A 14,431-nucleotide genomic window follows, 5' to 3' on the forward strand; every position below is an offset into this window, starting at 1 on the left:
TTATATTTACAACAACAAAAAAAGCTTTTGCCGTAATTTATTTGGATTTGAAATGGCTTTTTTTTGTCTTTTTTTTTTTCTTTTACCTCATGTGGCTGCTTATCTTTTTTTGTGGCCTCTTCTTGCTTCTTTTGTAATATTTACCAATGAGTCAACGGCATAGAAAGTTATGGTCTTTGTATCAAAACATAACCAATTAATGTAAAGCTGCACAACATAGTTATCATTAATAAATAGCTATATTTAAAATTATCACGGCTTATATTGATAACATATTATCTTATTTTGCATAAGAGTTCTCCAAATTTTTGACCATTATCCACTAAATCATGCTCAAACAGAGTAAGATTACCCTCAACCTGCTCATAATATATCACCCATCTATAATAAAACTCCAACTTAAATAACCAACACATACCAAACCAAAAACAGAAGTGTGTTTTACCAATTGTTGATGTGAATGAAACGGCCAAGTTTTCGATTGGGAATGGGGAAGAAACACGATGATGTTTGGGTTTGCTTTTCCTCTTCTTTTTTGTAAATAGAGTGCTGATTTTCAAATTAAAACAGGGCAACTTTCAGCTGCTTTGGGTGTATCTAACTAGGGCACAGAGGTTTTTGCACATTTCACTAAATTGCATTTAGGATGTTTTAGAATTTCAAATTCTTTTTTCATTACCAAGTTTTTTTGACACATTTTTATGGTATTTTGTGTTTGATGGAACGTCAATGTCCTTTCTCCATTTTGTTTTCCACCAACAAAAAAATTAGAATATTTATTACAAAAACTTTTAACGTTGGCGAGTATTTGGAGGGAAGTCCCACATCTATTAGTATGAGAAGCAAACTACACTACATTAAAATCTGACACAACCTGCGGCTCGCCGAGCTTGGTAATTCTAGCTTGGAACCCGAGTGGGGGCGTTAAAATGATGGGACATGGCTCTGTCAACGCCTGGTTGGGTTCGGCGGGCCAACTGGCTGGCCTGCCCGTTCCTAGTGGAGAGCTGAGCCATGGGTCCTAAGCGAAGGCTTTGAGGCTCATGCTTACTAGACAAGAGGGCACCGCGTGAGGCTAGTTTCACAGAACAGCGACGGCCTCTGGCTCCTCACAGTGGAAGGATCACAGGCCGCTGCTTCTCCAGCCTGCTATGCCTGGTGAGCTTAGCCACTTGAACCATCACTTTTTCGTCCCACAGCTCTGTTTCTCTGTTTTTGTTGCTAAAATATCATTTTGCACTCTGCAGAATCTAGACAACAAGAACTGGACCAAAAACGAGATTTCTCTTCTTCCTTATGTTGTTATTGTTTTTCTCTCTCATCGTCGTCACTGTCAACATTATTATCATGGCAATGTTCTTGTTGCATAGCTCCTATTGCTCCCCCTTCATCTTCCAAATCCAATTTTAGATAATAAAAAACGAACTTGCAAATTTATGAATCATATCAACAGGTGAATGTATTGTTTCATGATTTATGCACGTAACCAAAGTCTTTTCACATCTTTTTGCATTGCAAGAAATGTAAAGAGAGAATTGTGTAGCTAGGCTTTCATATTGTTGCAAGCCCTCTAGCTCTGACTTTGACTCTATATTAATGGCAGAAAGTCCCAACTCCCACAAGAGGTAACATATATGTTGTATTAACTGCTTTGCAGCTTTGTCATCATCACCTCGCTGTCTTGCTTCTGATCTTCTCCATGATGGTGTCTGCCAAATACATATTTCAACTCATAAGCAGTCGAATATGTGAAGACCGATGTCAAAAGTAGACATACCTGTGATCATAAACACTTGAGATTGCAGAAGTTCAACACGTAGTAGAGACTAACTATGCAGTGTAACATAATTAACTGCCCTCCATTATGGAAAAACTCCTCTAATTTCTCAAAAAAGTAATACTAGATTGGGAGATGTTTTGAATAGAAATATTTATAATGGCGGCCACCCTCAGCTCTATCAATCTTAGTGATTAATTGGATACAAATAGAATAATCTCAAGTCTATGGCAATATGCAACTGATCTGGAAATTCATTTAATGTTTTGGCAATATTATCATTCATATCATTCATTCCTATTAAGGGTTATTTAGATTAAAAAAAAAACATGACAGATCTCAAACTATGATTTGGGCTTAAAATCATCCAAACAGCTCAAGATTTTAGAAAATTGATTTTTTTGCTTCAAACCATGGTTTGAGGCTGGAAACCAAAGTTTTCAGAAAAGTGAAAAAAAAAATGTTGCTTTTGAGATGTTAAATATGGTGCCAACTGGATATGGACAAAAATACCTCTCAGGTTTGAAAGCAAACCAAAAGCCACCTTGAAGAGCAACAATTGCAGCGTGCGTCCATGAATTAGATGTAGTGTGTATTTTTTTTTTTGGAGAAAAGGAAAAATGATAATTAATAAGTAAAATGAAGTCAATCCTTAAGCTCTTATTAAAAAAACTTTTCTCAAATTTTTCCTAAAAACATATTAAATCTTATATTTTATAAATACATATACACATAATAATTATCATATTTTTTCATATATTATTTATTATGTTGGAAAAATATATTATTTACAAATATATTATTTCAAATAAATGTTTTATATAATTATTATATTAACTTATGCTTTCTTTAGTAATTTGCACAAGAAAAAGTGATTTCGATAATAATTATCCAAATACTTTCACGTTATCAAAATCATTTTTTTCACAAAATGTATTCTCAAAATAATTTTTTTCAGAAATTATGCTCTAAACTGAAGTTTGGTTTTACTCTAATACCTCTTTAAGTCAGTTTGCAATCTCACGACGAACCTATTTTTAACCAAATCCTTGCATCCTTGGATTTTACCGCAAACTCCATTCCATGTGATCCAATCCCTTTCCAGTGCCATCATGAGTTTATATAAAACCAAATCTTTTCGTGCGCCAATTGGTCCAACATATTGACCTTGTGCACGTACTAGGTTTTGTGCTAAGTTTTCATTGGCCTCCTTCGTTTCTTTTGTCTTCTGTCTTCTCCCATAAATTGTTTTTCGTGGTTTTTGACTTGGTTAGCTCAAATGAGCACAGTCAAACCGCCGTTGTATCATATATAAAGATCTACTGTTCAAAGTCAATCCCTTTGTAGTATTATCCGCGAGAAAGTGTAAGTCGTAACGAATGTTAAAATCTCATTTAAAATACCATAATCAATTATAAAAACAAACTTGGACAAATATGATCCACTAGGAGGATTCAAATACGTGAAAGTGTGAAGAAGTTTCGCATCCAAGTTGAAAATTGTCGATTGACTTCATCAAAACGCAATTTCAAATTTTTGTTTAACTCTTGAATTATTGCACGGACTGATAACATACACCTCATTAATAGTCAAACTTAGTCAAGTACTACTTCCGATCTTTAATATAAGAGCTTGTTTGACTTTTATTTTGATCCTAAATATAAGACCCTAAGCCATTTTGTCGCTCATATTTATCCATTTTTTCTTAAGGTAATCATTATAATAATGATAGTTCTAGCCAATATACTTTATTAGTAAGGATATTTTAAAAAATACAACACTTATGTATTGTAAATAACTAACTTAATTAGTTTTCTTAATCTACTTAAACTAGTCAACTAACTCTTATATTCAAGACTGGAAGTAGTATTATAATGACACACCAATCGTGACAACATAGGAATTGTGACATGATGAAAGGCCAGCACTCGCCTCTGTGTTATCGCCGATGCGGCGGAGCATCATAGATCCTCCTACCACCTATATATATATATATATATATATATATATATAAATTATATGTAAGAATACGGGTTTGGGGCTTCTAATTAATATGCCTCCCCTTGCCTCTGTAATGTCCTAATCTTCTAAATGTTTTCTTATTATTAGATTTCAATGGTATGTATTTTGATATCTTTTAGTGATGAAATGCAACAATCTTAAATCTTTTATTATTTTTTAAAGAAAAATTCCGAGATTATGCTTTTTTTTATTTTCTTTTAAAATTATTAACAAAATTAAAATTGCAATATTTTGCCGTCGTAAGATGTCAAAATATTACTCATTTTATCTGAAGTCTAATGATAAAGAGAATATTTGGGAAGTTTGGACATTGCAAAGTATATTAGAGAAAAGGGGAATAAGAGCACTCTTTACTAGTGTGTAATGCCCTTTTTATTGTTGTTTAGAAATTCAATGCCACGTGGGTTTTTCTTTTAATAATTATACCTCTCCCTCTTATCACCTCTTCTTTTCATATTAGTCTTCTCATTTCATTTCTCTTTATCTCTAAAAGCCACAAATTAAGCTTAGCTGGCTGCACTTTACCGATTACGTAACACATGGTCATGTCTCACGAATTAACATACGACCTAGATAGCGTGTTGTTATGTTGGAAATTATCAAAACCATAGGTCCATTTTGATTAATTATTTTCAATCTGAAACTAAACATGTATTGCGTTAACCACAATAATGGCTTGTAAGTGTTCGAGAAATCAACCAAAAACTAGATCAAGTTACAAGAGTTATTATGAAATACATCTAACCATTTTATTGGAACAAAATATAAGTTACGTCATTTAAAAATAAAATAAATTTATAAATTTATCATACTTAAAAATCATGAATTGTATCTTGAGATGTTAGACATAAAACTTGCATCACTTGGAACATGGACAACGTTAGGTTTGGACTCTGTACCTTTCAAGTATCGGAGGAGCTTTGATTGGTCCAGTGTGTGAATTAGACTGTGGATAAGTTTATGGAACTAGTTTTTATCAGATATACATGAATAACACTAGGCAGACTAATAAAAGAGGCTGCATTTGCGTTTTGACGTGTTATGCATATAGTTGTTATGAATTTGGTTTATGAACCGATAAATCTCGTACTGTCATCTTAACATTTTCATGTGAGAGGTTAAATAAGAGTCAAAGAGAGGCACCAGAGGAGTGAGCCTTAAAGCTTTAGGCTATGTTATTGAGCTCCTCAAACACATGTTATGCTATTTTTTATTTAATTATTAGGATACCAGATTGTTTTGATGCTATAGTCTATTTTTTTTCCCAATAAATACTTAATTGTGGCTAAACCTTTCGAGTAATATTTCATAAGGATTAGATAAATGTTGATTAGTTTGGGATGGAATCCTAATTCTTATGTGCTATTTAATTGAGATTTCTAAAACTTTTATTGACAAGTGTCGATTAAATGCTACATATGCAGGTCTTGCTGGTCTGTGGTATAAAATACAGCCTCTTCTCACATGATCTTTATTTTTATTAGTTTTATTTTTCTTCCTCCGTGTTAACAATGAGCAGACAATGGCATCATGATTTGTTAGAAGTGGCGGCCAAAAAAAAAATGATTCAACAAGAAGAAAATTAAAGAAACAAATTTGCATACAACGGAATGAATTGAATATTGACTAATGACGAGGACTGCAATAATCCTTCTCTTTTCCTGAAAATTCCAAAACCATATGGAACAAGCGAGGAGGTTTCTAACTTGGACAAGTATGATTCACTTGGATGATCATTCAAGTGCGAAGAAGTTTCCCATCCAAGTCGAAGCCTTCCCATATATTGTGTTCATTTAAAAGAATTTCAAATTTTGAATTCCATTTTGTTTAGCTCTTGAATTAAACAACCACATGATTAGTAAGCAAATAAAACTTAGAAAAGCATTACATTGGCGTCAATAACGACAGAATATACAGGAATTGTGACATTATAAAAGGCCAGCACTCCCACGTGCTCTCTACACCAATAGATCAATATTCTAAAGAGAGCCCTAAGAAGTCAGATGGTTGCCAAGTTGTTGGTTGTGCTTTTCATTGCTGTTCAGTTTCTGACGATCCCAAGCTCCCTCGCCGATCGGCAGTACTCTTACCGGTGGCCACCTCGAAGATATTATATTCTTAAGTCATCAAGCACCACACTTAATGAGGGAGATCCTACCTTTCCAAACAAAAAACATAACCCTTCACGCCCACCACCACCTCACTTCGGACCTCGACAACGACCACCACCACCACCGAAAAGGAAGCCTCCATCGGTCCAGAATGACCCTCAAAACTGAAGTAAATGAGCCATCAAAATATAAGCCACCCTCAATGCTCAAACTAGCTAGCTTATGATCACTACGAGCCATACGTATCAAAAGCTTATATGTAAGAATAACACTATTTTTTACTCATGATGTGTAATGCTCTTTCTTTTTTGATGTGTCAAGCTTATATCAAAAGAGATGTATTAATGGCAAAGTATTTACTCATGATGTGTAATGCTCTTTTCATGTATCAAGTACTGCGCGCTTGTACGTATACTCCCTCGGATATAGAATTATTGTTATTTTACTTTTAGACTTTTATTTTTAGAAATTTAATGCGACATGGATTTTTCTTCTCTCTCTCTCTCTCTCACACACACACACACACACACACACATCTTTTGTTCTTCTCATCTACCACTCTGTTACTATTTATGAGTGTATCCTAAGTCTGCAAACCATGAAATATCCTAATCTTTTGTACTTCAAGTTTGCTCTCATATATGGTTCTAGTCCCTCAAGATTCGAACTATAATTTTTGGTCCTTCAAAGGGCAAAATGATCCAGATATTTATTGTATTATAGGAACCAATATTTTAAATGAAAAGAAACTTGACTGACCAAAATCTATGGTTTGAAATTTAAGAGACTAAAACCAAAATAAAAGCAAATTTAAGAGACCAAAAATTATATTAACCCTATTTAGGAACAAATTTTTTCTCTACAAGTGACTTATAAATAAAAACATAGTAGTATGATTTTTTTTTATTAATCTCATTTCTCTTTCTCTCTCTATTAAGCCACAAATTAAGCTTCCTGGAGTGCTCTCTTCAGCCATAATGACGGCTTGTAAGTGTGTGCGAGATAATATCGCTTTCATTGAACTGTAAAATTATGTTAACTGAACATAACATCAATAATCGTTGATAGTTATTAGTCACTTAATAATGTTCATTAGTTTGTTGCAGTAAGAGAAGGGTCACATGTACTTCTACGGCTAAATACAACATGTTGAATGTAAATGATCTAATTTGCGCTGTTCAATATGTTGCAATAACTTGTGGAATGGAGCATGTCCTTACCAGCTTCTCTTGTGGCACTAGGGTTTTCTTTAAACTAATGTTTTCTGATCCGAGAGTTAAGGTTTTTGTTGATTTCTATACGGAGGAATTTATCTTTTTGTTTTATATATTCTTCTTATATAATTCTAATTAATTTATTATATATATATATATATAGATAGATGCAAATAGGTTTTGTTGTTGGAATGCTTCTGGCTAAATATGTATATACCTTTAATGTAGGGAGGTATTCTGAAAAACAACTCATATTTTAGGGAAATTATGTATGAATAGTTTACGGTTATATGGAAAAATGACAAATATATAAATGACTCACTTGGTGGTTATGATAAAAAAAAAAAAAAATCGTCAAGTAACACAGTATACTATATAGTAACCCAATCTCCTAAAACAACTCTATAACCTCATTAATTGAACATTTGTATTGTTCAACCATCAAACAGGCTACCCTTTATGTTTCATTTATTATTATATATATTATTATTTTATTAAAAATACATATTAAATAGATATAAAATTAAAGTGTTGTTAATTTTAAACAAAAGTTAATCAGATTTAAAATTTTTCTTGATTTCAATAAAACATTTTTGAATTGAGTTATAAATAAGACAGGAATATATATTTAGGAGCAAAATCCATTTTCCATAACCCCCAGAAAAAAATCCCCTTTATAACCAATCTGTCTTTTTCATTGACTAAATAGTGTTAAGCCGACCCAGAAATTTCCAGGATGACCCACAACTGTGCTTTCCTGTTTTTTCTCATCAACTTGTCTTCTTATTTCTATTGATTGCCCAAGGCAAGCTTTGATTTTTGAATATTCCGTAGATTTTTTGCTTGTTTATAAAATACTTTTTCGGTCCTTGATATAAAACCTAATTAACTAATTTGAGTAGATTAAATATGATATTTAAATTAGTTAATACGACATATTTTTTGTAAAACACCTTAAGTATTTTTCTTAATTCTCTTCATCTTTCTCCTACTTAATCATTGTTAGGGGAATATCAATAATGTTAATTTAAAAAATAATTGATAAACAAGTAAAATAGGTTTTATATTACAGGACTAACATCAACTTTCTAATTACTCCTCCGATCCTTAATATAGGACCCAATTGTTAAGTTAGTTTTGGCCCTAAATATAAGACCCATTTCTCATATTTATCACTTTTATCTAAATTACCCCTATAGATACTCCCTCAACTATAATCAAGTAAAAGAGAAATAGGGGTATTAAGAAAGATGATTATGGTATTTTAGTAAAAACGTGTCACATTTCTTATAATTAACTAATTTACCTAATTTCTTTAATCTAATCAAATTAGTTAAATGGGTCTTATATTAAGGACTGAAGGAGTAGCTCCTAAGAAGCGGAGGAGTAAAACCTTTCTTCGGTTTACAGTTAGTTAATTACCTTGCGACCATCGCTCTCATCATAGTATTTATTGCAGAGCAAATAACTAATTAGATCTACTCGTAACCCCCCCCCCCACCCCAAAAAAAAAACTAACTAGATCTGCTTCAATCACAAACCCAAATTCATTTTTAAAACCTCTAGATATCAGCAAAATGGAGAATCCAGGCGAGGCGCGGCTAAGAAAACGCAAAGATGTAAACAACGACCTGAAATAAGAAGAGGGCAAGTAGGGTTACATTTTGGGCTTTGGCACAGTCATCTTTATCTCTCACCACGTGTCCCATTTAATTTGATTATAAAATTAAATAGCTAGGCGAAAAGAGATGATAAAAATCATCAAATTTTAGTTGCAGTGTGGTCAAACAAATGAGTTTATAAAACTAATTTAATATTATTAAATATTATTTAATCTCGATAAATACTGTTACTTTTTCTTTTTTGCCTCCTAGGTCTGTGTTTCCAAAAAAACTTAAGAAACATATATTAGTACTTTTTATTAATTTTCTTAATAAAAGCTTATACGAATAATTTATAATTGGATGTTATCTATATATTTAATTAAAATGAATTTCATATGTATTTAATTTTAGTTTTGTCTGATATATTATAATATTAATTTATTACCTAATATGTTGATAATTTGTCATATTATGGTTTTTTTTTTGACACTTTAATAATATATCTCTTAGTTACATATTTTGGAACCAAATAATTATATATTACTATATACGTATATGATTTTATTTTTATTTACTTATTATATTATCTATCCGAGTGAACGTCCAACCGGATCTGACCATTTTAAATCTTGATTCACTAACTTGTCCAACTCGAGGTCCGGTCTAACTTTTAAAACATTGCCAGCTTCTTGTTTGGGCCATCCATCGATGCTCTGTTTCTGACCCCTGTCGTTTTGGCCAATATAACACAGAGGGGAGGAGAGAGGGGCCATTCCACCTGCAATGTCATGACCGGCCAAGACATAATTTCCTGATATCTGAAACTGTGAGGCAGTTTCTCAAGAACTGGGGTGTCAAACCACTGCAACATGAAAAATTGAAGTGGGAATAAGAACGGTAGCATAAGTGTTACATTCAACATTAATTCTAGTGCTGATTTTATACTGCTGCCCAGTTCTCGCTGCAGATTCCAATTGAAGTAGTTGTTTCATCTTGTCATCAACTACTATTTTTCAATGAAGAGATGCCAACCAGTCCTATTAAACCCAAAAGATTCCAATCCAAGACACGGATCTTTATGTTCCTGCCAGTATTGCATTAATTCTAGTGCTGATTTTAAAAAAAAAACTCTTAACATGTCGGCTAGGTTTTGTATTGATCCCTCTGTCCCTTTATGTAAAGCCCGGTTTTGAAATTCATCCATGCCAATGCCTTCTTTTTTCCTTTTTCATTCTTTCCTATCCTACCCTTATTCATTTAGTAGGGGCAGGCCAAAAAAACAGAACGTTCTAGAATTGTAGTGTCCTCAGCCTCTAGCTCAATAGACACCGTTGAATCCATGTTAGTCTTGGAGTTAATGAATGATTGTTCCTCCTTTTACTTACTGAGCTTAGCTTGTGATTTATTCTCTTAATCTCAAAACTTTTTCCATTATCATGTTTGGCTAATGGGTGTTGTAACGAGGGTCATGTTCCCCTGCATAATGCGTATTCATTTTTACAGTTCAAAAACTGACGCTCAACTTGTAAAAGAGAGAGCCTTTTTTTTTTTCTGAAGGGGGACTATCTTATCCTCTTGGGTATAGATGCTGTTTCTCTCGTCATCAGCTCAATGATAATAACCCGGACCCCTTGAACGACCGTTCTCTTTTGATTGAGGTATTACCATCTGATTCTGCCAAATGAGTCATCTTGTTCGGTGATAAAAGTTGCAATTGCAAAGGGACTGAATCTAACCTCTTTGGGTCTGAACGTGGGAATTGAGGATACTAGGGACGGAGGAAGGAGCAAAGAGAGAGGAGGAGGTCAAAGAAGAAAATGCTAAGACCAAGTCATTTAAATCCAAAATTCGTCGTTTTGGAGATGAGCTAGCAGTTGTGCTCTGGCATTGCATATTCTTCTTGCTCATGTTATTGTACTTCACTTTCACTGTATCACATCCCGTCCTTAATATAAGAATAAGATAATTAATTTAGGAATATTAAAAAAATTGATTATATTGGTTATTTGTCACAAATGTGTGTTAATCTCTCTAAACTATCCTCCTCAATCATGTCCATTAAATAATTAGAATTATTTCATAATAGGAACCCTTACAATCCATAGGGATATTTTGGAAAAAAATAGAGAATAAAGTGAAATAAGATCTTATATTTACGACCAACCCCCAACTAGCTTTTATATTAAAAACTGGAGGTGGTAATTGTCAACAAATTCATCATTTTTACGGTTGTATCATTTTTATAGTGCTACCATTGGCAATGCCATTACGAGTTTATATAAAAGCCAAATCTATAAAAATTTCTTAAACATACATTTATAATAAAATTTACAGAATTATGTATAATTATTCAAACTAGATATATTTTTCCTGCGTATTTTAATCGAAGCCTAAAATAAACTTCGTTGCTATGTATTTATACATAGTACTATATATTTTACAATTTTCAATTGTTAATACTATGTTTGTTTGTTTTTTTTTTTACTGTCTAGCTGTCTTCCTTCTCAGTTCCATCTTCCTGGCTAGTCTGGCTCTAAGTATGAATTAGCTCAACGTAAATCCAAGTATGCAATACCTGGGCAATCTTCATGCATGTGATCGGGGTTGATGCAAGTTAATTTAAAGTGAAAATAAGGATTATATTGCAATGGCATATATGAAATTCTTGATCACTGGATTGAATCGATCATAATTTAATTATATTTTAATCTATATTATCTATATTTTATGAATAGAAAAATAATAGCAAGAATGCATAAAAATTTGATTCCAAAGAAAAATAATGATAAAATTAACTGAGAAGATGAAGTATGTGAATATAACAATAATTATAATTTTATGATATTGACTGCTGAGAAGAAAACCAAAGAACAAAGTACATAATGGCACGAAGTGAGGGAAAATATTTACAAGATATTCATGTAACCATATATTTTATTTTTTAAAAATATGACAATAGAACATATGACTCTGTTTGTGATTGGAGAATTAAACATAATTTATATATATTTATATATGTAACCTGACCTAATTGTACTCAAGTGAATACTGAATGTGCTCAATCTAAATGCTTTAATACCTTCTTTAAAAACTTAAAAATAAGGATTCTTACTTATTTTTTCGGCCAGCATGACTCCTCCAGATCATTGACCAAAAGGCCCATAATCCACATATTACAGATAATCCCAACAGGAAAAAAAAAACAAACACGAAGAAGAAACAAACCATATTAAATTTATGTCCATAATTTCTCACTAGGTATTGCATCCAAACATTTCTAAGTGGGATTGTCAATAAAAATGAGTGATAGACAGCAAGACAAATAAATTACAAATAGGTTCAATATTTATCCAAGTGACATCTTTGCATAAACATGTCCTTGATCTTGTTCAATGATGCCACAACATCTGACATACTGCAACGCTTTCGTGAAACATCGGCACAACAGTTCAAGGCCAATTCAAAGATAGTGGATGTAGTTGTCAAAATATCAGGAATATATCGCGGATCATCTCCTTGTATTAAATTGGAATCTATGACCTGAGTTAATGAATGTGACAATGATTCACTTACCCAACTCTTCAAGCTCAAGCGATCCACAAACATATCTTCTGTTGGCCTTTTTCTTGTGAACACTTCTATTAGTATTATTCCGAAACTATACACATCAACTTTCGTTGAAACAATTCCAAGAGATCCGTATTCTGCATATGATTTGATTCCGCCAAGTGAAAAATCAACTATCTCATAAAAATAAAAAAAACTTACAAAAAGCATTTAATCAATTCAGCCCTTATTGCTTATTGAGCAATAAAGAATTACAAGTCAAAAAAGTTATGACAATGGACTTGTTCTAAGTCAAGAAATTATAGGGATTAAGTTGTTTCAAATGAAAGTTTAAATACAGAATCAGTAACTAAGGAAAAGTTCAAGGATCAAAATTTATTCTTTTCCTTAGACTAAAGAACTTGGACATCCGTATGCTAAATTAATTAAACAAGTATAGCTCTCCTTTTTTAATCTAAAAACCACCCTCATAAAATTAGAAGTAAATACCCAAGAGTTTTTATCATATAAGAATTTGTGAGTATTCATATTGAAGGACAAAAAGTAGCAACGTTTAGGATAATTACCTGGTGCAACATAACCAATTGTAGGTATTGTCTCTGTGAGTGTCCTCGATTTTCCTTCATCTAAAAATTTTGCAAGTCCAAAGTCACTCAAATGAGCAACCATTTTATCATCCAGCAAAATGTTACTTGGCTTCAGATCACAGTGGACTATTGGTTTTGGTAAGCCATGATGGAGATATTCCAAAGCAGATGCGATATTTATCATTATATTTAACCTTTGCAGAAAATCCAAACAATAGTTATGAGAATATAACCATTTTTCAAGACTTCCATTGGGAATGAACTCCATTATCAAACACTTGAAATCAACATTGGAACAACTACTAATGATCTTCACCAAATTGCGATGACGCACATTACGCATTGCATCGCATTCCACTTCAAAGCTCCTTGACAATGTTTCAGAATCAAAATTGAATATTTTGACAGCAACCATTATTCCACTTGAAAGCCTTCCTTTGAATACAGAACCAAAACTTCCACTTCCCAGTAAGTTGCTCTTATCAAATCTGTTGGTTGCATCCAAAATTTCAAAATAAGAAATCCTTATTGGCGTTCCTAAAGTTGATAAATCTTGTTTCATGGTATGCCTGGAATTTATTCGTTTGCGTTGAAAGAGGATAATGCCTAAACCAATGAAAATTGTTGACAAAACCACAGGTAGGATGTACATCAGCAAAATCAATTTTGCCTTTGACCTCTTTCTTTTTTCTTTTCTGCATGGAGGAACTTGCATTTTTGCCTCACCACAAAGTGCTTTATTCATCATGAAAGATTCAGCGGACAAATCTTTGAAGACCCCACCGCTAGGAATCTCACCTTGTAGTTCATTATAAGAGAGATTCACGTACTTAAGGGATGTAAGTGACTCTAGCGATTTAGGAATCTCACCAGACAAATTATTTTGGGAAAGGTCTAGCTTTTCTAAGCTTAGCAAATTCCCAAGTGATACCGGAATCTTTCCTTGCAATATGTTATGCGTTAAGGAGAAAATTTGCAAATTTTGCAAGCTACCAATGGTTGTTGGAATGGTGCCTGAAAGATGATTTCTGGACAAATCTAATAGCGTGAGAGATTTTATGTTCCCAATCTTGAATGAAAGATTTCCAACCAACATGTTGGAAGATAGGTTTACTTGCAATATACCTGTCAAATTCCAAAAGGAAGAAGGTACCTCAGCAGTCAATTTATTGGCGTCCAAATAAAGCTCCTGCAGGTACATAAGATTTCCTAAGCAAAACGGCATTGCTCCAGAAAATTGGTTTCGGGACAGATATAAATATGCAAGCCTTCTAATGTCACAAAGCTCATCAACAATCAAACCATCTAGCTCATTGCCCATAAGATTCAAAAGCTGAAGAGCCTGCAAGTTGCTAATTGTTGCTGGAATTGATCCACTTAAGACATTTTCAGCGAAAGATAAGTGATACAAGTTAGACAAATTCCCAATTTCTGATGGTATTTTACCATTAATCTCGCAGGAGTGTATCAACAGCACTTGTAGAGAATCAGACAAGTTTCCAATGGACTTGGGAAGTTTCATATGCAAAGGATTAATTGAGAGAATCAG

At 32.9% G+C, this 14,431-nt stretch overlaps 1 protein-coding gene across 1 annotated transcript; it reads right to left on the reverse strand.

Annotated features, from left to right (window-relative positions):
* Nucleotides 1-11,991: 11,991 nt before the first annotated feature.
* On the reverse strand, nucleotides 11,992-14,404 carry LOC114755307 (receptor kinase-like protein Xa21). The gene is made up of 2 exons (XM_028944175.1): nucleotides 12,862-14,404; nucleotides 11,992-12,432 (listed from the first exon to the last, which is right to left on the reverse strand). Exons 1-2 carry the CDS (start codon nucleotides 14,402-14,404, stop codon nucleotides 12,068-12,070), a joined length of 1,908 nt encoding a protein of 635 aa, XP_028800008.1. The 3' UTR covers nucleotides 11,992-12,067.
* Nucleotides 14,405-14,431: the final 27 nt, after the last annotated feature.

The sequence above is a fragment of the Neltuma alba genome, unplaced genomic scaffold (assembly GCF_004799145.2).
Source record: "Neltuma alba isolate B1F8T4 unplaced genomic scaffold, ASM479914v2 tig00010248_pilon, whole genome shotgun sequence".
NCBI lineage: Eukaryota > Viridiplantae > Streptophyta > Magnoliopsida > Fabales > Fabaceae > Neltuma > Neltuma alba.